Here is a 26,736-nt window from a genome sequence, read left to right as displayed (position 1 = left end):
CTACAAGTATGCAACTCTCTGCGCAGCTGGAGGATTATGGAGTGACAGTGTCAGCTAGAACTGTAAGGAGAGTTCTATGGAACGCAGGTCTGCCTGCACGTCGACCCCGTCCTAAGATCACCCGACGAATTGTCTTAAAAAGGTTAAACTGGGGAAAATCCCTACAGCACTGGACTATTGAGGACTCTTGAAAAAATTTTTGAATGTCGTGGACATGGCTAGCAAAATTTGCCTATGAATATCACTAAATTTTTCAGTAAAGCGATTTTTGGTAGTAATGAAAGGCTTAATATTTACTTCCAGGTGTGTTTCTGTGATGAATCAATGTTCTGAGTCACAGACGAAAGTAGGCAGTATGTAAGGAGGAGGGAATTGTAGTAGATTCATCAAGATTGTGTTTGCCATGCTCTGAAGCATCCCACTTCAGTTATGGTCTGGAGTGTTTTTTCGCGGAAGGACACAGGAAATCTGCATATTGTTGAAGGTTCTGTGAATCAAGGACAGTATCTCAGAGTGTTAAAAAAAAAGAGACTTCTGCCTCAGACAAGGTGATGGTTTAACGCGAAGATTATGTTTTCATGCATGACGTATCTCCATGCCATAAGGCTAAGAGTGTGGGAAAGTTTCTTGATGAAAATGATGTTACTGTGCTTCCATGGCCTGGGAAGAGCCCAGAAATGAATCCAATCTAAAATCTGTGGGCAATAGTTACGAAGAAAATAAGAATACAGATGGTCACAACAAAGAATGGTTTGATAGAATTGAGAACACAAACATGGCTCTATGACCCAGATATTCAAAACACTTGTAAAAAACTAGTAGAAAGGATGCCTAAATGAAAAGCGATGTTAATAAAAGCTAAAGGAATGGAAACGAAGTATTAAAACATTTGTAAACTGACACTGTTATGTAGTTACCTAAATTTTCAATAAAAACTGAGTTGAACTTAGCTTTGCCGTAATAATTTTGCCACCTGTGTACAATAGATGCAAATGTGTTTTATGAACTCACCTAGGTGATCTGCTTTTAACAAGGGTAGTGAAAGCTGAGTAAATGCTGTCGCCAATCTTATTTTAAAAGTTTTGGCGTCCTCTTTGAGCTCAGGACTAGCGGTGCTTGTAATAGGTTGATGCACCCACGACGAAACACTGCTTGTTTTTTAAATTGTGACACTACCGATTTAGGCGAATCGCGATTTGCGTGTTCCAAAAGTTAGCTTCTTCCAGCTCATAAACTAATACCACACGCCCTGCAACTGTCCTTGTGATCTGCAGTTAACCACCCTTTAAACTGTTCTTCCACTTCCATACTTCCTAAATTTCTGTTTCAGATTTTAATTGTCACTGTTTTATACCTCTCTCTTTTTCGGTGCTGAAGACGTAACTAAAAATACTAATACTAGAGTTACACAATCCAAAAAAAGAAAGTGTTGAAGGTTACGTTAAGGCTAAAGGAACTGAACAGATCTACGCGAGCTGTATGTCTTATAATTTCGACATGTGAGCACAAAACAAACACAGAAACACAATCGCCGCCTCGGAAGTTAAGAATTAGCTGTAGAAGTAACAATGGTGCAGAGATTACAGTAGAGACGCTAAAGTTGCCTGATACGCCCCTGGTTTCGGTAGCAACATGTCGGCCCCATTCGAATTGATTGTCTTCCATTCACGATTGTTGGTAGTGTCAGGGTTGCCTGGACAGTGACCATCTTTCTTCTAACCATAGCATTGTATTGCAACAAGTTTGGTGTAATTTACGCTCTTTGCTGCAAATGAGTAATGCATTTGGAAATGATTGCCTCGTAAAGCGCATTCCCGAATCTACTTCACTTCCGTGCGAAATTTATCCCGTAAGAGGCAGCAGCTTTCAGCACGAGGAGCCCTAAGCAAAAAACATGTAAGTATTTCCACTGCCACGTGCACTCTCCAGACAGAGACTAAAATACTTTGTTTCTGATCTTCGTTTCCACCTTGAGGTAGGCCCTTATAGGCCAATTTTCCATACGCAATTGTGACAGACGTACATAAAGTCTAAAATTTCTTTTTAATTTCTTATTTTGTAAGTTTTCTTTCTTGCACAAAGAGTTATTACGCTTTACAGACGCATTGTAGATGCGTCGTTACATTGTGGAAAAAACAACCAAAAGTCCCTACGCGTGGGGACATGCCTCTATGGTTGACGACAATACGTGGTGCCACTACTGGCTCCAGCGTTGTTAGTGGGCGCGCCACTGTGCGGCCCCCTCTCTCGGCAACCGCGGCAAGCAACGCCGCAACTGTCGCAGTCCTTGCTGGCGCAGATGTTGTCTGTCGTCCTGTCCGTGTGGAGACTTGTCTAGCTTCAAACAGGCTCATTTCCTCACTCGGTGTACATCACCTGACTGTACGATCCTGCACACCCGACTCAACAACACGCCTGTCCTCTGGAGCGATAGCCGTGCAGAGATCCGCATGGGCCTGCATTCCATATTGACCTGACATTCGCGGGGGCCAGACCGGCAGTATCGCGAGACGATGAAGAGGAATCCCGGTCCTGCTGATAGACGTATCTCCGTTCCACACGAGCCGCAACGCGATCTAATCACGAACGACTGACATTCAAATGAGATTTCTGCCTAATCTTTCCTTGTACACTGAATCTAGACGGCGTTGATCGTAGTTACTTTGTGCACCTTCGCTGAAACGCTATTCACTTGCGTATCCCAGCATATCGTATACTTCATGCCAGTTCGTCTTTCGTTGCTTGCTGCCTTTGTTGTTTTGCTGTATTAATGGTCAGTAGCGTATTTAAATCTTAACCATTCTGATGAATACATAAGATACCGTCTTATCATTTTGATGTAGTGTTCTAGTTTTGTTTTTTAAAGAAGAATTACTTGTTGTACATATTATTAGTTGAACTACATGCTTTTTCCCTTTTATTATTTTTTACTTGTATTGCAAATTTTCCTGGTTCGTTCTACTGTCCGATTCTTCAATATGTTAAAATTTACTAATAATTTATTAGTTTCCGTATCGTGCACTTGGAACTTGATTCTTTAGGGTTGCTACCCCTGCTGCTACCATGTCATGCTAATCTAAAGGGGAGCTCTCACTCTGCCAGTAGAATTAATCCTAGCCTCTGTGTTTTCGTGTTTTACCGACGCGAGTGTTACGTTTCTGAAAATCAGATGGGATTTAGTACAACATCCTCCAAAAGCGGCTGACGGAAATCACACAAAAGTTTATCGACCACCCATTAAAATCCCTTGTCTCGCTCTAAGAGAGTTCCCGTCGAAAGCACTGCAGCTTGGTTTCGATGTATTTCTGCTACTTAAAGTGAGGTAATAGTCGACAAAGAGTCTCGTTTTGCTGTGTTGTCTTCACTTTCACTCCCAAACCAGCACATTCTGACGCCTGGTATACAGACAAAAGGGCATTCCTGTGCTTGTCTAGCGGTCTGCTTTCTCTCTTGGTGACTTAAGACCGAATGTGTTAAAAATTTCAAAATTTTGTGTAGGGGAACGACTCTTTCTTAAATTGTCGCAAAGTTTTTAGCACGTTACAAAGGCGTAGACAGGATTCTTGGGTTTGTAATGCGTAACTGTTGTTTCAGTTTAGTTTTCGCCCATGTCTGTATTTTAATACCTTTCTTTCCGCATTAGTACTAGGTTTTATGTGTTAATCGTTACTATAATATAGTGTGTGTAACTGTATTTAATTTACATGTGAGCACTTACACTGATGAATGAAAATGTTATGACACTTGCCCACCCCAAAACTGAATGCTGGGTGGTTGCGTTGCAAGCACGTGACATCGTAAGGAAAATATGTAAGCCAAGCAGAGACTAACGGGGAATCATTCTAGAGACGGTACGGAAAATCCGTGAAAATCCGCTGACATAAGCGACTTTGACAAAGGCACACTGTACTTACCCGGTCCTTCGAAACTAGCAACTAGGAAACGGTGAAGCTGTTCGGCTATTCGCGTGCTACTGTCCTGAGAATCAATGGAAAGTGGTTGGATGACGGTCAAACCACTAGTGGGCAACAATGTGTTGGACTTTCGCCCCTCATCACAGAACGTGGAGTAGGAGGCTCGCTCGCTCTGTAGAGCAGAATAAGCTGCGACTTGTGGCTAATCTGACGACGGAGTGCAATGCTGGTGCAGGCACAAACGTTTTGGAGCACACCATTCAGGGCAATTGCTGAATAGCCTGACGTGTTCCCTTGTCCACCCAACTACAACAGCAATTACAACTGCAGTGGGCACGGAACCATCGAGATTGGACCATAGATCAATGTAGACGTGTTGAATGAATCACGTTTCTTGTTGCAGCAGGTCGATGATCTTGCCTGGACAAGCTGTCATCCGGGTGAAACACGTTCCATCTCATGGACGCCAATTGATGGATCGGATAGTATGCTGTAGGTGTCATTCAACTGTGCTTCCGTGCGATTTGTGGTAGTAATAGAAGGCACCATGATGGCTGTGGAGTACGTGAATATTATTCTGGGCCATCTGCGTTTCTTCATGTCTGATGTCTTCTCCAGTATCGTTAGCATGTCCCAGAAGGATAACTGTCCGTGTCACAAGGCCAAAATCGTTCTACAGTCGTTTGAAGATCGTTATAGTGATCTTACGTTGATGTACTAGCCACCAAATTGGCCTAATTTCAACCCAATGGAACATACTTGAGACGCCAAACGGCGCCGGCTCTGCGTCCATAGACAAGCGACCGGTAATTTACGAGAACTGTGTGACCTGTGCTAGACATCTGTTGTCACATATCTCCGGAAATCCACCAAGGAGTTGTCGAATCCATGGCATGCAGAATCGCTGATGTATTGCGTTCCAAAGGTGGACCAATACGCTATTGAGTATTGAGCAGGTGGTCATAATGTGTGTGCGTGGGGGAGGAATAACTTTCAGTTTGTCTTAGAGCACATTATTTAACTTTGTATCTGACTGATCTAAGGGCGATAAAGACTGAAGTGCTCAGCGTTCACAAATAGGAATCTTCCCTGAATAGCTGCTGTTCGCTTTTTAGTAGGTGGCGAGAAGGACCGTGAGCTGGCCGAGGAGGTTCAGGAATCGGCTGCGAGGGCGCAGCACCATCGCCAGCTATCGCAGCAACGGGAGGAGTCCCCGCTGAGTGCCCGCGAGCTGCAGCTGCTGGACTCTGGAAGAGACGATGGATTGTCCCCGGACTCCAGCAGGGACCGCGACCTGCTACAGGTGAGCACCCAGCGGGCAACCGTCGCTACTTGCCAGCATTGTAGCCTGCCACTTCTCTGCATGCCGTCTGGCAGTTCAGGCAGGGCACAGTAGTACACAAAAATCCTTTACATATAATACAGCATGACAGTCGAGTTTTTTTACGCATAATGTCGTCTAATGTATGTTCATTTATTGCGACGTTTCGGCTCCTGCCATTTGATTTATAATTAAGAATAAAGTAACATAAGGATTAGAAATGTTAACTGTGCAATAACAGTAGACTAAAGTAAGAATTCATCCGCTAAAAAAACGCAGAGCGAACTTCAGAGCCACTTGTAAATAGATCTTATGCCAGATTAAATGCTAGCCGAGAGGTGGTGCTGGTGCAGAATTCGTTCTTTTTTCAGATCAGGTACATGTGAAATGAATGATGGCGTTTAGAACTGCACTTCTTCTTCTTCTTCTTCTTCTTCTTCTTCTTCTTCTTCTTCTGTGGCGCTACAGTCTAGGATGAACCTTGGCCTTCCCAACGAGCTTCCGCCATCCATCACAGTCACATGTTACCCTCCTCCAGTTTGATCATCCAAGTAACCATAGGTCTTCTTCCTCTTCATCCAGCCATGTTGCTCTAGTTCGACCTCGCCCTCTCTGTCCTCCTGAATTGCCAAAGAGAATCTTCTTTATCATCTCAGACTCCTCCATTCTTGCCACATGACTTGCTCATCTTATCCCTCCTGATCGTATGATTTTTTGTTACAGTTATTCCAATTTTTTTATCCACCTGTGGGAGTAACCGATCAAAAATAATATTAGATGACACCTTACCCCCAGGTTCAGGAGGGTGATTCCACGAAGGTTTCTACCCTCCATTCGGTCGCCCTTTTTATGTATAGGACATAATATTCCTTCATTCCATCCACCTGGTATTCTTTCTGTTCCTATATGAGAGTGATAAGTTCAAACAGAGACTGATATAATGTTGATCGCGCGGGATTAGCCGTGCAGTCTAAGCCGCTGCAGTCATGGACTGTGCGGCTGGTCCTGGCGGAGGTTCGAGTCCTCCCTCGGGCATGGGTGTGTGTGTTTGTCCTTAGGAAAATTTAGGTTAAGTAGTATGTGAGCTTAGGGACTGATGACCTTAGCAGTTAAGTCCCATAACATTTCACACACATTTAAACATTTTGAATGTTGATCCTCCACATTTAGCAATTCTGCAGGAATGCTATCAGTGTCGGGGGCCTTGTTATTCTTTAGTCTCCTTAAAGCTTTTTTAACGTTCTCTAACCCTAGGCCATCCAGTGGCTGTTCATCATCCAAAACTGCAATTACCACAATTTAAATCAGTCAACACGATTTCAATATTTATTCTTATGAAATCGTACCCGTAGAAATCGTGTTTTATATCTAGCGGTAGGATACCAAACGGGAAACAATTTTTAGATTTGGAGAAAGATTTTACTAACGTAAACTGAAAATTGTATTCAAAATCTAAAGCAGCTAAGAACTGAAAAAGAGAAAAAGTAATTATCACATCTACGAGTGCCAAACTGTGATAATCAGCGTCTGCATATACGTCTGTACGCCACGAGTCCCACTACGGTGAGTGGCGGAGGATACTTTGGGTACCATTGCCACATCCCCACTTTCCTGTTCCAACTGCGTATGGTTCGCAGAAAGCCGCCTCCTTCTAGAAACGTACGCTCTCGGAACTTTAATAGTGGACACCACCATGATCCCGAACTCTTGCCTTACATCGTCTGCCATTGCACTTGGTTGAGCATCTCAGTGACGCTTTCACGCTTACTAAATAATCCTGAAACAAAACACACTGCTCTTCTTTGGAGCTTCTTAATTTCTGGTATCAGTCCTATCTGGTAGCGATCCCAGACTTATGAGCAGTATTCAAGTGTTTTGTATGCGACCTCGTCTGTGAGTGAACTACACTTCCCGTGAATTGCTCCAATGGATCTCAGTCTGGCATCTGCCTTATCTCTCGTTAGTTTTGTTGAGTCGTTCTACTCCCAGGTATTTTATGGATTTGACTGCTTCGAGTGAGAGTTGTGCAGTTGCGTAGTCACACACTAGTGGGTCTTTCCACCAGTTTATGCGCAACACGTTACATTATTTATGCTGATGATTAGGTGCAAATCCATGCATTAAGCGTCGACCCTGTGCAGGTATTCCTGCATTTCGTTTCAGTTCTCAAGCATTGCGTCTTCTCTGTATACAATAGCATCATTCAGGAAAATTCTCATGGAACTTCCGACGTTATCCACTGGGTAATTTATATGCGTTGTGAAAATGAATGGTTCCTTAACACTCCCTTGGGGTACGCCGAAGTTACTTTTGCGTCTGAAGATTTCTTTCTGTTGAGAATGAAATGCTGTGTTCTGTTTGTTTTAAACTCTTCAAGCTAGTTGCACAGCTGGTCTTATATTTCGTATGTTGTCATTCAAACAAAGGGGTATTTCGTTGCGAAGGGATCTTCTCATGACATTTCCATCACCAGTTTTCTCCTCCGACTGCGGAAACATTCTGTTGTCACCCGCCTACATAGGGAGAAATGATCATCACGATAAAATAAGAGAAATCAGGGCTCACACAGAAAAATTTAAATGCTAGTTTTTCCCGCGCCTCGTTCGAGAGTGGAACGGTAGAGAGACAGCTTGAAGGTGGTTCATTGAAGCCTCTGCCAGGCACTTTATTGTGAATAGCAGCGTAATCACGTAGATGCAGATGTAGAATCCCAATTTTATGTAGAACTTTATTAAGCAAAAGCAACTATACGAAAAGATAAGGTTTAAAAGAATGTTGTATTCATTGGCACATCGAGTGAAGTAATCTGGGTCAGTTGGCGGAAAGCAGAAGGTGCGACATAAATGAACTAAATTACTGGGGAGAGCGCCACAGCAGCGTCGGCAGTATCACAGCAGAAACAAGAGAGTGACCACGGACGTCGGAATGCTTGGACACGAGAGAGAAGGTGACAAATTACATGACACTGCTTTAGAAATATAGAAATACTTAACAGTTTAGACGGAATAGTGAGGGCATGAGATGTAAGTGACTGTTGAATAAGAAAGTTATTGATCAAGTTTTACACTGAGGCGTCAAATAAACTAGTATACACATGTGTATTCAAATACAAATATATGTAAACAGGCCGAAAACGACGCTGCGGTCGGCAACATCTATACAAGGCAAAAAGTGTCTGGCGGGGTTGTTAGATCGGTTACTGCTGCTACAATGACAGGTTATCAAGATTTAAATGAGTTTGAAAGTGGTGTTGTAATCGGCGCACGAGCGATGGGACACAGCGTCCCCATGGCAGCGACGAAGCGCAGATTTTTCCGTAAGACACATTTCACAAGTGTTGCCGTGAATATCAGGAATCCTGTAAAACATCATAACTCTGACATCGCTACGCCCAGAAAAACATCCTGCGGGAATAGTACCAACGACGACTGAAGAGAATCGTTCAGCGTGACAGAAGTGAAACCCTTCTGCAAATTGCTGCACATTTCAGTGCTGGGCCATCAACAAGTGTCAGCATGCGAACCATCCAACGAAACATCATCGTACCCTTGATGACTGCACGACACAAGGCTTTACGCCTCGCCTGGGCCCGTCATCATCAACATTCAACAGTGGACTATTGATGACTGGAAACGTGTTGCCTGATCGGACGAATCTAGTTTCAAATTGTATCGAGCGGATGGACGTGTGCGGTTATGGAGACAACCTCATGAATCTATGGGCCCTGCATGTCAGCAGGTGACTGTTCAACCTGGTGGAGGCTCTGTAATGGTGTGGGTGGTGTGCAGTTGGAGTGGTAAGGGACCCCTGATACGTGTAGATACGACTCTGACAAGTGACACGTACGGAAGCAACCTGTCTGATAACCTGCATCCATTCATGTCCATTGTGCATTCCGATGGATTCGGGCAATTGCAGCAGGACAATGCAACACTCCACACATCCAGAATTGCAACAGAGTGGCTCCAGAAATTCTCTTCTGAGTATAAACATTTTGGATGGCCACTAAACTCCCCAGACATGAACATTATTGAGCATACCTGGGATGCCTTGCAACGTCCTATTCAGAGGAGATCTCCACCCTCTCGTACTCACACGTCTTTATGGACAGCCCTGCAGGATTCATCGTGTGAATTCCCTCCAATTAGTCTCGTCCATGTCACGTCGTGTTGCGGCACTTCTGCCTGGTCGCGGGGACCCTGCACGATATTAGGTAGGTGTGCCAGTTTCTTTGGCTTTTCAGTGTACTTCACAAAGTGCTGAACAGAGTGAATTAATGTTTACTAAATGACACTGTAATGTCTCTTGCAGCGGTCTCTCCGCGATATTTTCAGAAATTTTATAAATTATATAACTCAGTATATATCTCGAAATATCTCTTCTTATCTTACCGATTCGTAAACTTTAATATACGATGATTATCAATGCAAAATAGTTTCAAGCCCTATTATTCCTTGGAGCGTCCATTTACTCCATGGAATAGCTTCTCTGCTATCTATGTTTTCTCTTATGAAAAAAAGGATTCAGAACTTGCCAACTAGCCGTGAGAGAACGAAGATGTACACTCCTGGAAATGGAAAAAAGAACACATTGACACCGGTGTGTCAGACCCACCATACTTGCTCCGGACACTGCGAGAGGGCTGTACAAGCAATGATCACACGCACGGCACAGCGGACACACCAGGAACCGCGGTGTTGGCCGTCGAATGGCGCTAGCTGCGCATCATTTGTGTACCACCGCCGTCAGTGTCAGCCAGTTTGCCGTGGCATACGGAGCTCCATCGCAGTCTTTAACACTGGTAGCATGCCGCGACAGCGTGGACGTGAACCGTATGTGCAGTTGACGGACTTTGAGCGAGGGCGTATAGTGGGCATGCGGGAGGCCGGATGGACGTACCGCCGAATTGCTCAACACGTGGGGCGTGAGGTCTCCACAGTACATCGATGTTGTCGCCAGTGGTCGGCGGAAGGTGCATGTGCCAGTCGACCTGGGACCGGACCGCAGCGGCGCACGGATGCACGCCAAGACCGTAGGATCCTACGCAGTGCCGTAGGGGACCGCACCTTCACTTCCCAGCAAATTAGGGACACTGTTGCTCCTGGGGTATCGGCGAGGACCATTCGCAACCGTCTCCATGAAGCTGGGCTACGGTCCCGCACACCGTTAGGCCGTCTTCCGCTCACGCCCCAATATCGTGCAGCCCGCCTCCAGTGGTGTCAAAATGGTTCAAATGGCTCTGAGCACTATGGGACTCAACTGCTGTCGTTATCAGTCCCCTAGAACTTAGAACTACTTAAATCTAACTAACCTAAGGACATCACACACATCCATGCCCGAGGCAGGATTCGAACCTGCGACCGTAGCATCCAGTGGTGTCGCGACAGGCGTGAATGGAGGGACGAATGGAGACGTGTCGTCTTCAGCGATGAGAGTCGCTTCTGCCTTGGTGCCAATGATGGTCGTATGCGTGTTTGGCGCCGTGCAGGTGAGCGCCACAATCAGGACTGCATACGACCGAGGCACACAGGGCCAACATCCGGCATCATAGTGTGGGGAGCGATCTCCTACACTGGCCGTACACCTCTGGTGATCGTCGAGGGGACACTGAATAGTGCACGGTACATCCAAACCGTCATCGAACCCATCGTTCTACCATTCCTAGACCGGCAAGGGAACTTGCTGTTCCAACAGGACAATGCACGTCCGCATGTATCCCGTGCCACCCAACGTGCTCTAGAAGGTGTGAGTCAACTACCCTGGCCAGCAAGATCTCCGGATCTGTCCCCCATTGAGAATGTTTGGGACTGGATGAAGCGTCGTCTCACGCGGTCTGCACGTCCAGCACGAACGCTGGTCCAACTGAGGCGCCAGGTGGGAATGGCATGGCAAGCCGTTCCACAGGACTACATCTAGCATCTCTACGATCGTCTCGATGGGAGAATAGCAGCCTGCATTGCTGCGAAAGGTGGATATACACTGTACTAGTGCCGACATTGTACTTGCTCTGTTGCCTGTGTCTATGTGCCTGTGGTTCTGTCAGTGTGATCATGTGATGTATGTGACCCCAGGAATGTGTCAATAAAGTTTCCCCTTCCTGGGACAATGAATTCACGGTGTTCTTATTTCAATTTCCAGGAGTGTATATGTATGTATTGTTGAGCTAGTCGCCATCTTGATGAGATTCTGCATGAGAAGGAATTTAATACATGAACTAAACTAAAGTAAGTGTGTTCGCGTTTTATTTAACTGATTGTTATTGACAGTGTCTGCTTACTACGCCGTGTTGCACGTGATCAGTGGGGAAGGTCTGATTTACACTGGATGAACCTGCCGTTTTGTACGCTCAAGATATCCAGTTCATTACTGTCAATAAATTGGCTAACACGGTCTTACCAGCAAATCTCCGGTCTTCCCCATGTGATCACCGAAAGTTAATAATTATTACAAATGTTTTCAGGAGATCGACTGACAATTTTCGCCGCACCGAGACTTCGAAATTGCTTTACGGCCTTATGGAATTTAAGTTAAGATCAATTTAATGAGGATAGAACAGTATTGAACTGTGTGAATGTGATAAGCCTGCTTTGTGAATGAAAATTCCCTTAATATACGCATGTTTTTTACTATACTGATCAGTGAAGCTCAGGTCGGTGTGAGAGAGGTTTTTTAAATTTCAGATCCCACAAAAAATATTAATACACTTTCTCAGTTCTTAGGAAGGGTTTTAGAATTGTTTACTGTTTTTTATCTATGAACGTTGATAAAGTTGTTTCCTTATTGTAATGTGTTTTATATAATTTTAAGCCTTCTACATTTTATGCGCCTTTGGCGTCATTCACATTACATTAAGCATACTTTTTCAACCCCTCATTTTTTTAAATGGTCTGTTTGATGTTTTTATTATCAGTTATCGCAAATTTTTAATTCCAAGCGCTTTCGGCGTCATTTATATTATTTCATAGTATACTTTCTCAGCTTATATTTAAGACTGTCAACGTGTTGTGAATGGCCGGGCTAGTCACTTTCACTCCTAATAGAACACTATAGCATCGCCCCAACGATTTAGAGCTTTCGTATTTACTTACCTTCCCCACGAGCGCCACTGCGTGCCCCTGCTCTACCCAGCCCTACGGCTGCGGGGTCGTAAAACGCAGCGCGAGTATCGACTTTTTATTCTGTCTTACGCCTGTTTCCATTCTTGATACTCCAATCGCCACTGTTCTTCTACGTTTCTTACATTTGTCACTGCAACTAACTTCACCGCAGGTAGGATTTTAGCTATGATAGTGCTTATTAGTACCTGTTGTTTTATTCTAACAAGCATTTGTAGGAAGAGCTTCCTTAGCGTTATATTTGTTTGTTTTCAGCAACGTTGCACCTAATGATGGGCATTTATTAGTTCGAAATCGGTTACAAGATTGGAAAGATAAAAGCGTTTTACAACTGAAGCGGTTTATCTCCATATTTGCTTATGATAACTGTTACTGCCAAAAACAGTTCGAAAATAATAAGTGATAACTCAAAGGAAACAACTTAATATATATTATTTAGTCTAATCACTTACGTGTGAAATAAGTACAAGAAGAGAAGGTCATAGTCTTACTGAAGTCACCATCATCTTCACTGTAACCCACAGAAGATTTTGAGCAACGGAATTCTTCCAAGATAAATAGTTAGGAATGTCAGTGACCAGAGTAAAAAGGTTGTTTGCAACAGATTCTTTCAGTTGTATTTTACAGAAATCGGATAAAATCGTAAGAAAAGATATCAAAATCCTTTGCGCAAATAAACACTTAAAAATTTACAAACAGTTTGAGAAAGTACCATCTCGTGATATCTGGTTTCACATGGCAGGATAAACTACACTTGGCTTCACATGCCAGGATACATCCAAATCACCTTCTACATGACTTCACATGCCAGGATCTTAACAGACAGAAATAGAATAAACAGTTTTTAACTGGGTACATTATACCGGTAGTAGATATTCCGGGGAAAGGGACTGCGCCCAGCGTGGAGCTGATGGATTGGTGTTTCCGCATTCTGTCTAAAGGGGTTTATGGCCGCAGCCTATCGGGTTGCCTTAAGTGCTGGTAATTTTCCCATAAAAGCAGATGTTTTCCCAGACCTTTCAGAAACAAACATCTGAAAACTCCTGGCAGGAAGCAGCACTTTGCAGAGGAGTGCTATCAGTGACAGCAGAAAATGGTCAGTGACCCGCTTTCATTATGCTCCTGATGCTGATGGGCTTGAATGTAAAAATTATTTTTAGGAGCTGTTTGGAGACAGCTACCTGCAGTTGGAACGTCAGTGTATGACATCTCCAACCTTAAATCGATATTCATGCCCTTCGGTCTTCTCATGGGCGGTCAAGCAGTGCTTCATATAAACAACGTTGATATAGGTGTATGGAAGCAGAATGCGGACTGCGGCTGTTTCTGTTGCAGATGTTGGCACCACTGTCGCCGGCAGAGCGGGAGCGGCTGCTGCTGGACTCGCTGCGAGGCTCCGGCAAGTTCCGCTGGGGCCGGCGACAGCAGGAGCAGGTGTCTCCGCCGCCGCACTGGGGGTACGATGCCAGGGTCGCCAACCGCGCGCACAGGGACCGGGAATCCCCCAGCTCGCCGCTCGATCCAGGTAATTTAGTCTTCTGGGTTACCAAGGACACGGAGAGGATACAAATACTGCAAAACCTTAAGTAACTTGTAGGCACTAATAGAAACTTTCTTAGAAAGTAGAATGGAATGCAATTTAATGAACACGGTAGAGGTATACGTTCATAGTGACGTAGAAATGAACAGGAATACTGGAGGCCCATCAGACACGGGGTTCAAATAATCCAGAGGGAGAAAAGAGGCATATAACCATCAACAGTAGCCTGGAAATAGTCAGTCAATGGGCATGAGACCAACAGTTTTCGTCATAATATCTATGGAACTACAATGATTGCTGTACGACAATTGTAAAACAAACAGCATCAATCGCTTTGATTTAATGTTGTTAGCACTTTCTATCAGTACACCATCATCGGAGAAATATGAGGCAGCAGTGGCGTGGGCAACGAAGTAATACCAAATGAGATCAGTCACATGCTGCACAGTAAATCTCAGCACTTCGCTGATATAATTTGGTATTACTTCGATGTCCACATGGCTGCTGTCTTAAAGTTGTGTGATGTAACTGCAAATGACATAAAACAAACGCGCTTGATGCTTTTTTTTCAGTCAGGGTATGCGATCACATTGTACACACAATGTGTGTGTGTGTGTGTGTGTGGGGGGGGGGGGGCGGCTAATACGTCCTGGCTACTGTGTGTGTATGTTATTGCTTTATTATAGTACAGTGGTGGACAGTCTAGGGTGGAGATATTGCCTAGTTTGTGATATTTTGTGGTGTCTATGGGGATTGTTCTTTCTCAGCAATATGTTTGAACGTGATTTCTTCTGCTCTTTGGAAACGGTGACATTGGGGGCTCCTGGTAGATGTAGGTGTCAGATGAAAAAGGATGTAGAGTTTATATGGGGAAGGAATTAGTGATTGAGATACTAGTAGAATTTTAATGAAGTAAGAAGAGAGTGCGTTGGATTTTTAATTTGTGATGGGACGGTATAAGTTATTGTTCACAGGAGGCACAGATCCCAATCAAAATGATTAAAATTTCTCTGGGAATGGATGTGGAGTGTTAAGCGCGAAAGGAAGGAAAGATGGGCTGATATAGACGCCACATCTGGCCAGGCTTCTCGTAGATTGGGGAACACAGTGGGGCGTTGAGACTCAAGGTGGATTTTTAATTTGTGATGGGACGGTATAAGTTATTGTTCACAGGAGGCACAGATCCCAATCAAAATGATTAAAATTTCTCTGGGAATGGATGTGGAGTGTTAAGCGCGAAAGGAAGGAAAGATGGGCTGATATAGACGCCACATCTGGCCAGGCTTCTCGTAGATTGGGGAACACAGTGGGGTGTTGAGACTCAAGGTGGATTTTTAATTTGTGATGGGACGGTATAAGTTATTGTTCACAGGAGGCACAGATCCCAATCAAAATGATTAAAATTTCTCTGGGAATGGATGTGGAGTGTTAAGCGCGAAAGGAAGGAAAGATGGGCTGATATAGACGCCACATCTGGCCAGGCTTCTCGTAGATTGGGGATCACAGTGGGGTGTTGAGACTCAAGTTAACGGGAGATGTAAGATAATGAAAGCCGTTCTTGAATCTTGATACTGTATCTAAGAGGGTATAGGTCTTCTGTAGAAGCAGGTAGTGATGTGGGTGTGAGAAGAAAAGTAAGGCAAAGTGCATGTTATTCGAGGATTTGGTGGGAGTAGAACAACTTGGGGAAATCAGGGATGCATGCTGCATCTGCATATGTGTGATTGAGACAGATGTGTGCTAGGTATACTGATGTTTTAGTTGGTTGGATTCGACGACTGTAGGTCGTTGGATAAAACTCTTGGCGACAGACTGAAAAGGTGTTTTTCACCGTAATTATTGTTGCGTTTTTTTGCAGGTTTGATGGAAGGGTGCCACTGTTACCTTGGAAGAGTAGATAGTTTAGTTAATGTTCAAGGGATCGTTGGAATGAGTGAAAGCTGGAATGGATGGAAGGGAAGGTGATGTTGTCAGTATAATGGAGTAGGAACGTGGGATGGGTCGATTTTGAGGCATCATCTGTGATGGAGACAAACCAGCGCATGACCCTGTGAACTTTGCGGTACCCTGCAGTGGAGTGGAAAATGTGATAAGGGATTGCGTAGGATTGCCAGCTCGTCAGAAATATGGAAATATGTTGCTGTAATTGACTGCAAGCGCTTATCAGTGCTGTCTGAACCGGAGGCTACGATTCAGTGTCTAGTAATAGGATTAGCGAGTGTTGATGCCTGTTGTGTCCTCTATATTCGGAGTGGACAAAGTGCAGGACTTGAGTGTCTGTGGAAAAGTGGGGACGGAACTCACACTCGCTCGTTGTAAAATGAAGAAAGAAAGAGTAGGGCTTAACATTAATCGACAATGAGGTCATTAGATAAGGAAGAAATGAAGATTAGGCTTTAAGATCCCGTCGATCACGTGGCCATTGCAGACGGAGCACAAGCTCAGTTTGGGGGAGGACAGAAAAGGAAATGGGCTGTACGCTTTCAAAGGAACCATCACAGCATTTTTCCAAAGCGATTTAGGGATATCACAGAAGAATATGGATAGGAAGATTTTGGCACACTGGCATCTCGTTCGGTATTACAGACGGAACACAAGCTCGGATGGGACAAGGATGGGGAAGGAGTTTACATGTAACCTTTTCAAAAGTACCAACTAGCATTCGCTTTTATCGGTTTAAAGAAATTACCTAAAAGCTTATTCTGAATGACTGGAAGGACTTCGAACTTCGTTTCCTGGGAAGTAGTATTGTGTTCTAACCACTTCACCACTTTGTTGAGTAAGAAACTCTTTTTGGTGGTGTTTTCGGATGCGTTTGGAGAGGTTGAATTGAAGGATAATGTCGAAAAATGAGGAAAGGCTAATGATTAGGAAGGAAAAGCTATTGTAGGTGGTCTTTTGGGTTTTGGGAACATACAAATTTTTGAGGTGGTCAACCACCCGAGGTTAAAACTTGTGCAAAGAATGGCGTTACATAGGGCTGTTACCATTAATCTTACGGAAAAAACGTCATTCCTTAGGATGACAATATGTGATGGAGGCACAACTGAGGCTGTTTTATGTTTCATTGCGATAATGGATTTTATGTCTCATAACTGAGGCTGTTTTATGTTTCATTGCGATAATGGATTTTATGTCGTTTGCTGTGATCGGTGGCTTTAAATTTGCTTGTGGTGTGGATTGTAAATACTAGAAGTGGAAGCGAGGGACCAGTTGATGTGCCACTGAGCTCGTGGTGGTATGGGTCATGGTGTGGCCATAGTTGGGATTATCAGAGAAGGTGAATGTGTCTTGGAGGTAGAGGGCGAAAACTTTGGCTTTACTTAACCTGCCAGGAAGGAGTTACTGGTTTCTGAGGGATTGGTAGCGTGCACAAAATGTATGGCTTGTAAGTAATAATGATTACTTGAGTTTATTGGTATAGTTGTATTGAGTATGATACATGTCGGTCGCCAGCCCCAGACTTTTTTTATACTATTATTACGAAAGTATCTGTAATGGTCGGTGGCCTGTTGGTGTGTTCACGTTGTGGATGCTAAGACAAAAAATGGTTCAAATGCCTCTGAGCGCTATGGGACTTAAACATCTGAGGTCATCAGTCAGCTAGAACTTAGAACTACTTAAACCTAAATAACCTAAGGACATCACACGCATCCATGCCCGAGGCAGGATTCGAACCTGCGACCGTAGCAGTAGCGCGGTTCCGGACTGATGCGCCTAGAACCGCTCGGCCACAGCGGCCGGCGGATGCTGAGACATCGGCATTCATTTCGCAACTTTGATATTGGACATTTATTCAAAATTAGCTCACACGACAGACATTGTCCTGTCCAAATTTCAATAAATCTCTTTGTGATCGTTTTGTGAATTTGTAAAAATATATGGTAAATGAGTAAAAAAGTAAAAATGAGAAAAAAACCTATTTTCGAGTGATCATTGTATCTATTAACAATTGTGGCCTTGGATATTGAATATGAGGACGAGTACATTGAGAAGCCCGCCAAAGGGAAATTTTAAATGCGAGCTGACTTCCATCTTCATTACAACGCTGAAATGTGTGATGTGCCTGGAATCAGATCGACTTGGAGCCATGTACCATTTAAGTCTCAATTTAATAAGTCAGAATTTCCTGTCAACCAAATGATTTATTTCCTTCCATTAAATCTGGAATAACAATGAATTTTAAAGTGTTTTATTTACATTTTGAATTAGATTGCAAGAACGATGTTCAACTAATCTATAAAAACAAAGAAATGCTTTATTTCGATTGGTTTGCTGTGACAATATCATTTCGTTCGTGCTCAGCAGTTTGATTAGATCGAAAAATCGTTTGGTTTGCAGCGTTGCGAATTCTGCGACCTAAATTACTGCGTTTTGTTGGCGGCATTGCAATGCTATTTAATCCTTTCAATTAAATTCAACTGTGTCGATTGCGACATAAAGTGCGATGCGAATAATCACATTTCAACTGAAAACGGACAAATGATTCACTTTATTGTTACTATATAACTGTTTGTCACTTGAAATTTCACAGAATCACAGTTCAACTGAAAATAATCAGTGGATCAGTTGTTTTCACTATGTAAGCGACTGGCTAGATTCACAATTTGACTATGATAGTCCGCTGTCAAACGGCATTTGCACACAAAGTAGCAAAATAAACTGCAATTCGAATAAAAATAAAATAACTACATTTGTTGGACAGGGCGCGAAACAACACAACAGTAGAAACAAACAAAATTTTGTTTTAATTTAGGCTAGAATGGTTTTTACAGATTTTTCTCCAGGTCTTCCGATTTTTTCCAAATGAATACATTCCACTGAGCTATTTACAATCCTGGGAGCACAACGAACAAAGCAAACAACGAATTCATAAACTATGCCGTTCTTGTCGTCAGTTATGATAGTGCATACAAAAACTACGGGTTTTACTGTTTGTCCGAAATTTCCGACTATCCTTTCTAATTGTCCCGATATTTGTCCTGAAAATTTCTTCAGTACCATAACGAACAAAACATAAAAAAATTAAGCTTAGCCATCTTTCAGATTGTGAGTTATGTTTTTCCCGAACAATCCGGCCAACTTCTCGAATTTTTCCTCCCCCCACAACCTTATTTAGACTACTAGGAAAATTTTAAAAAAATTAGCCAAATCTCTCTATCTGATGCACTTACCAACAAACAGCATTTAATTTTTATTTATGAAGATGAATTATTTGTGAAGATGAATTCAATACCTACTTCCACTTGATACCCAGTCGATACTAATCTACCGTCCTCAGTGTCAATAAAACGCTATTCCTAGTTCGATTCCATGCACCCCCACTGGATTATACGAACAATACTATGCCGTTTTCCGGTGTCACAACTTCACATGTTCTAAATCATTGGTACAGGAAAACAGTGCGTAACAATTGGTGTGTTTATATTTCTGATGCAAATGTACACAGGATTCGTATTTCATTTTGAGTACCTCATAGAGAAATCTAGCACAGCTTATACACGAAGATCTGTCAAAAGATTTCTGAGCAGAAGCCTTTTACTTGTTTATTTATTTTTAATAATCAACCCAAGAGTTTAATCACCTATTCTCCAGGCTCAACAACTATTTAAAATGTCTTTTGGCTGTTTTACTGCTTCTATAATCGCAAAACAGTGTCTTTCCAGGTCACTTTTCAAATTCCAAAAATCGGGAAAACGCAAAGTGGAATTTTTGAACTCTGATTCTCGAAATGCGATCAGTGCACGTCGTGAACGGTTTTTGTGCTGCGTATATGGATGCACATTTCATTAAAACTTCAACTTCATTCATCTGTGAATGCTATTCGATTAACCTTAAATTACTTTCTGATTGTACCAAGTACGTTGACAATGCGTATTCAATAGCAATGGGCAAAATTATTAATTACGAGTAACAGCCAAGTAAAGTACGATTATTGTTTCGAAAGTTCGTGTCTAATTAGCTTTTGATAAGATTTTCCGAGCAAGGCGGCTTAGTCATTAAGAGAGTAAACAAGGAGACATGCTTGTTAACGTGCTGCGAACAGGTACTTCTGATAAAAAGGATCCAAATACACGACCAGTCGGTTCGGTTTCTGAGATTCCCTTAGATTATATCAGACAGAACTTGAGATTGTTTCTTAAACATTGTCTGGGCAGTGTCATCCCCCATTCTCATCTTCCCCTTTTTTTGCCCTATTACAGTTACTCACTAATCCTCACCTTCTTTAGCTTAATAAAGTAATTTGTGTGCAGATAAAAATGAGAGAAACAATCTTTTGACGAACTGTTGTCCAGCGACGACAAGGAAGATAGATATTGCCATCATACACCAAAACTTGTCATTTAGCAATTCCTTTTAAAAGAAATGTATCTATGCCAAATGATGTGCGTTTATTGGATTACAGCAGAGATGCAGAGTGTTAAATAACTTCGAAGTACACAGTGTAACTTCGCAATCAAAACCATGCGATTTAGTGGGAATGGGAATATAAATTCCACGTAAAACATTGACATAAACGAAGTCATATTTCCATAATGTACCAAGAAAGTGAAGCGATTAGCATATCTGTTATGGGTGCCACATAGGTAACATATCGAAGAGAAAATTATGTCTCTGGTATTGGCCAAAGTTTGATTACTGACACTGTATGAAATAAAACAGGCATAACAACACCAGAAATCGATTGATTATATAATAGGATCCGAAAAGGCCGTGAAGTACACAGCAAGAATGTTTTGTAAGTACCGGTGTAAAATTGATGACTCAAGTCTGCAGCGTGGAACGGCGGTGATGGAACTTCCCGAGGTACGAATGCGTTGCAGGCGGACCCTCACTGCACAGAGCTGCCGGCCGGATTGGCGGAGCGGTTCTAGGCGCTCCAGTCTGGAACCGAGCGACCGCTACGTTCGCAGGTTCGAATCCTGCCTCCGGCATGGATGTGTGTGATGTCCTTAGGTTAGTTAGGTTTCAGTGGTTCTAAGTTCTAGGGGACTGATGACCTCAAAAGTTAAGTCCCATAGTACCCGGAGCCATTTGAACCATACACAGAGCTGTCTCTGTTTAACGGACTGCGAGACGGAAGTATTGAGGCTGCCTATTATATTGGCAAGACAGGAATGGTATTGATATGTTTAAAATTACTGAAATTTTAACAGCATTCCAATAAAATAATGGTTTTCTCATTGCTGTCTAAAAAAAAAAAAAGCTAATGATGAAAACTCCTTTTTTGTTGGCGAATCTCACCCTGTTTAAAAATTTAATAGGGTCCTATTGTTTGATTAACAGGTACTACTCACTAAAACTATAATTTTAATAGTTGCATAAAATATCACGCGTTCCTGTCACTGTAGGATCTGCATAGGGGTTCTGTCAACCTCTGGTTGGATGGCGCATTACCTCATAATTCTGAGAGACGATTCCTGACAGTTGCAGCGAGACTGGGGCTGCTGATTCGCTCGTTTACCTTAACCAATCAAGTCACACGTTCTTGTGTAAGTTCCTATGGCAACACCATAGGGTTGTCACAGCTCAGTAGGCGGCTACTATTCTCCGTCAGCAATTTGCGCTTTGCGGTTGAAATCTGGCAACAATGCTGCCACCTCTCAGGGATCTTCTCTGACCAATTGTATCACAGGCCCTGGTAAACGAGCAGAATTCTTGTCAAATACACCCTTGTCTAACTGCGGATTTGTCAAAAGAAGCCCGTAGACTTAACGAAGTTTGCCACTTTGAAGCAAACTCTGTGTTCGTGAGTATTTTGACAGTACTGAGTATGCGAAAATTTATTCTCTTCTACGTGCAGTTCGTTAAAATACCACAATACATATAGCCCATTTCGCCAGTGGAAGAACTAAAGAACTTAGACTTCTTTTATTTCGTTGCACTCCCGCTTGTATGTTATGCGTAAAACATTGATTTTGTTCGTAACCTCTTTCTGCGCAATATATGTTCGAGAAAGATGTGATGTCTCTACCGTTTTGGTAGTTGTATGTGCTGTTTTCCTGATCTTAGGTTCCATAGTGGTGGAAACTCTCGATACAGTGAGAAACATTGTTATAAAACAAATTTTCACCAAACTTATGTGGCGAACCATCGACGCAAACAAATCCGCAATCTTGTCAAATTTTACGCCAATCAAAATTTCTCACAACCACGTCAAACACGATCTATGCTTGACAAACGCGTCAAATAGTACCGTACACGGTCAAATGTTTAGCAAACGTAGCTGCTTTGACAAATTATTTTATCATACACGTGTGGGGGAGGGGGGGAGGGGCGGCGGCTTAGACATTAATGTGTGTTCCTATGAATGGTACCGCGCATGCGCAGGCTACGTGCGGCACGCGGCGTCAAACTGGCCGGTGACGCCGCCATCTGGGTCCCGTACGCCGCGCACACCGTCTCAGTCGCCCTCTGGCTCCGAGTCGTCCGGCTCTCCGCCCGCGGCAGGCCAGGCTGCGGGGGCGGCGCAGCGAGGGGGTGGCGTGGGCGGCCGGGCTCCGCGGCGCCGCGACAGCGACGACGACGACGACGACGAAGTGCCGGCGGGCGGCTCGCTGACGACGCAGCTGCTGCAGCGCTGGCTGCGCTCCAGGCACGCGCGTGTGGGGAAGACCACCTCACAGCCCTGAGCCACGGCCGCTTCGCATGTCCTCATAGTGCATGCTGTGGTGTGACTCCAGGAATCTCGATTTGCACATACGTCACGTGCAGTTATACTGACACTTGCGTGCAGCTACTCCAAAATGCCATAAGTTCGTGCAATCGATAATTAGTACACGGTTATTGGTTTAATATGTATTTGACAAAATGTTTAATAAGATCGTGCTATTGTTATACTACAGTAATTTTAGCAGTCCACCATCAGTTGTAAATAAACTCTAATCTCCAGCAACGAGGTTCAAAACTGTAAATAAAATTCCACATATTGAAAGGGGCCAATGCGGTATTGCCTTTTACAAGACACTCCTCAGAGCGGAATCTTATTTCGCACTGTACACGCCACTTTCCGTAAAAATGTCTATTCACGTGTTCTTTGTGATACATAATGATTTAATTTTTCAGAAAAACTAACTTGTTGAAAAAATACTAGTAGTTACTGTCTGAGCACAGGAAACATAAATTTTACCTATATTAGGCAAATAAAAACGATAATTTTCCAGGAGGGAACCTCACTCGTCATACCACTCTCTCAAACTGAGGTGCTGTAGTATGTTCAAATACAATTAGTTACTGTCTAAGCACAGGAAACATAAATTTTACCTTTATTAGGCAAATAAATACAATAATTTTCCAGGAGAGAACCTCACTCATCATACCACTCTCTCAAACTGAGGTACTGTAGTATGTTCATTAGACACTGGACCCATTTTTGGGACGACAGTCCTCTGAATCCTTGCCCAGTCTTCCATATGTAGGTTTTTCTAAACCATTTAAGATGAATGCTGATATGCCCATTTCGAAAGGGCATGGCTAATTATCTTCACCACTCTTCCCCAATCTGAGCTTGTGCTCTGCCTCTAATGATCTCATTGTTAACAGAAAATTAAACCCATATCTTGATTCTTTTCAGACAATATTTTTGCCATCTTAGAATCCATTCTTTTTACTAAATGAAATATTCAAAAAAGTTTTGATCAGAAGCGCCAATCTTCAGAGTTTTAACTGTTAATTGCTAAATAAAAAGACTAATTCATCCTCCGATAAAAATACGAGACTGAAATTACATTGTTCATACGCAGTTTCATTTCAATTCCTCATAGAGAGATGCTCTTTTGTAAAAATATCAACAAATTTCTGATTGTTAACCTTTCTGTTGTTAATGTACCCTAAACTTACTGATATTGTTCAGAATGCATTTTTAGGTACAATTTTTCACCCTAGATTCATAGATAATTTTGTGCTTCCTACATCTCCTTAGTGGGGAAAACACATCTTAATATAATAGCAAAATTTACTTATCAGCAAAGGTGGAAATATTACTAGGTATCTACATTTACACATTTTCTCTGCATGTCACCATAACACATGTTGAGAATACATCATGTATAAATATCATTTTCCCACTTCCATACACTGTTCTCTAATGATGAATTGAAAGATTAATAATTGTAATGTAATTTGTGAAATTTTCTCATACAGACTAAACAAATGGTGACTAATTATTTAGCTCTTATCTGAATGTTCTCAGTCACATTCACCATCAAACATGACAGGTATCATCCACTGTTAAATATATTTAGGATTCCAATCTCGCTTCTATTCCACATCACATTTCCTACTTCAGTGGATTTTGTAACCAAAACATTTTCAGTTGTTACTATATCAAGAGCATTATTTAAAAATTAGCATTGAAGAATAACAAACACATACACAATTATGCAGCTTGTTGAGAAGAACTATACAGTTCATACAGTATGTGTTCATTTATTTTTCCTGCATGTATGAAAATGATTGTGATTTAATTGTAATCAAAGCTCAGAACTGCTTATTCATCTAAACTAGATTTAGAAGTTAGAAAGCAAATATAGTCAGCAGCCAAGAATACTTGGTAGCATTCACACCATGCACATTTTCTTTAGTGTTTTTTTATGAAAACAAATAATGCAACACTTCTGCAAGTAGTTTACCTCAGAGAGAACCATTAAATTGTGAATCTTCTTTTATTTTAAGCTAAATGGTCAGTACACTTCTACATTCCCAGGGCCAACTCAGAACCATTTCTATCTTGTAGCTCAAGAGTGTTGTCTTGTCAGACCCATTTACTGCCTTCAGAACCATGTGGAGCTATTATAATTATTTTATACCATGATAGCAGATGTGTTGAAAAACACAAATAATGACATTTAGGCCTGTTTATTATATCAAATTGCTAAAATAAGCTGAGTACATTTATTCTCATTCAAATATGGAAACCATTTACCCAGAAAATTAATGAGGATAGTAGGTAATAATTACACTACATGCTATAAGAGATTAGACTGGCTGTACATGATCAGAAAATGAAGGTAGAGAAATAGACAGCTAATTGTAACATAAGGAAGGAACTGAAAGGGGAAAGAAAGAGAGAATAACAAAACTGACTAAAGTGTTATTCTCAGAAATTTCTTTTTGGTCAACCAAAAGCTAAAATTATATCACAATTTTGTGGTATCGTATTTCAGTCACTGCAAACGAAGTGGACAAACTTTTTTAAGAGACCCTATGTGCTATTTAAAATCAGATACATAATTTTTCTACCACAAAATAAATAATTTTCTGCAAACTGACAGTGGGACATTTTAATGTCATATAAGTCATCCATCATAATGACATGAATATTAGAGTTGAGTTTTTGAAGCCATTACTTTTTACAGATCACAGAAATAGAGTTTGTGGCTGACTTAATCTAGTTGAAATGTGTAATGTCAGAAATACAATTGTTTTGTAGCCCTGTAACCTTGTAAAATACATTTAGCTTTATGTAGTTTGCTAGTAGTAGAATTCTAAATTTGTCTGGTGGACATTGTTAAGTGCATCAATTGTTTTGAATATATTTATAATTCAAGTGATCTTGTACTTTAATTGCAATTGCAATTTTATCTGCAATTGAACAATATGTGTAATAATGACTGACTGTGCAATAGCAAAATAAATAATGCTAGAAAGGTGTTACTTATGTGAGACAATTCTCTTGAACATCATTATCCTACCATACTTATTGTGCCTATCTTCAAATTTTCATAAACAACCTGAATGTCATCAACAGCATTTCTTCAAAAAGTAAAATATATTTATATTTCGTCATCTGATATGAGCCAATACTAAAACTAATAACTGCAAAGAATTCTGCATTGGAATGATTACAAGATTCAGTAACATGTTAATGTGAACTTTAAAAAGACCTAGGCATTTAAATGAAAAATGTTGTCATATTTGTAGGAGAAGACTTTGAAATAAAACATTGGAGTTATGATCTTTCTTCTGGTGGGTGATAGCTTGGTACTCATCTTAAGTAAAGTTGAGGGTTTCAGTGATATTTTTCAGAAAGTACTGAGAGGCAAGGCTGGAAGTGGCTGTCTAGAACATGTCTAGAACTGAGCATGACGCTGAAGACTTTTGGAAAATCAAACATCTTGATCTGAAAAATTAACTATTCACATAATAATAAGAAATCTTGTGGAAAACACAAGCAACATGGTGAATAAAGGCTCACCAGATGTAGGAAGTACTGAGCAGTTGAGTGATACACATATAGGCTGTTAAACATTTCCAAGTCAGATTTCAAACTTGTATTCTACTTTAGGGAAATAACAAGGCAGGAAAAGAATGCAAGTTAAAAAAGTTTAGTAACAATCATCTTCTTGTTTATTTGTCTAACTATTTAGCACTATTTTCTATATGTGAAGAGTAGTTGTTTTTACTCATACCAGTGTTAAGATATTAAAGTTCTAAGGCTTTTGTGTTCAGCACACCTTCTGAAGTGTTAGTGGTGAAAAATATTTTACTACTGAAAATTTTGCCATTGTCCTTTTTATTTATTATGAGACAAGGGAATTGCTGAAGAATGAGAATAATATGAGTATGCTTCTCTTGTTTCTGTTCTCTGTCTTGTAAAAAATGCTCCTCCATGTTTCAGTAATACAGAGTTTAAGGAGAAACTATCACAGCAGAAACTGATACACTTAAACATTAGGAGCATGATGAATTATCATATTTTATCTATTGGTTCACAAAAGAACATTGTTTGGGAATTACTATGATAATTATAATTATGTTGAATGAATAATACACTAGTTAATATTTTTGTTCGTACACTAAGAGTAAAAAAATTAAGTACAATCAAAAAAATATGAGGATATGTTT

At 41.7% G+C, this 26,736-nt stretch overlaps 1 protein-coding gene across 1 annotated transcript in view; it reads left to right on the top strand.

Moving 5' to 3' along the window:
• LOC126324937 (histone-lysine N-methyltransferase 2D-like) overlaps window positions 1-25,545 on the top strand; it is a 184,871-nt gene extending 159,326 nt beyond the window's left edge. The window contains exons 6-8 of the mRNA XM_049995131.1: window positions 5,030-5,217; window positions 13,686-13,875; window positions 22,222-25,545. Coding sequence (XP_049851088.1) covers window positions 5,030-5,217; window positions 13,686-13,875; window positions 22,222-22,523 — 680 coding nt within the window. The 3' untranslated portion in view covers window positions 22,524-25,545. The remainder of the gene's footprint in view (window positions 1-5,029; window positions 5,218-13,685; window positions 13,876-22,221) is intronic.
• The last annotated feature ends 1,191 nt before the right edge of the window (window positions 25,546-26,736 follow it).

This window comes from Schistocerca gregaria, chromosome 2, assembly GCF_023897955.1.
Source record: "Schistocerca gregaria isolate iqSchGreg1 chromosome 2, iqSchGreg1.2, whole genome shotgun sequence".
Taxonomy (NCBI): domain Eukaryota; kingdom Metazoa; phylum Arthropoda; class Insecta; order Orthoptera; family Acrididae; genus Schistocerca; species Schistocerca gregaria.
The sequence above is the reverse complement of the archived record's forward strand: the minus strand, read 5'-3'. Positions and strand labels throughout refer to the sequence as shown.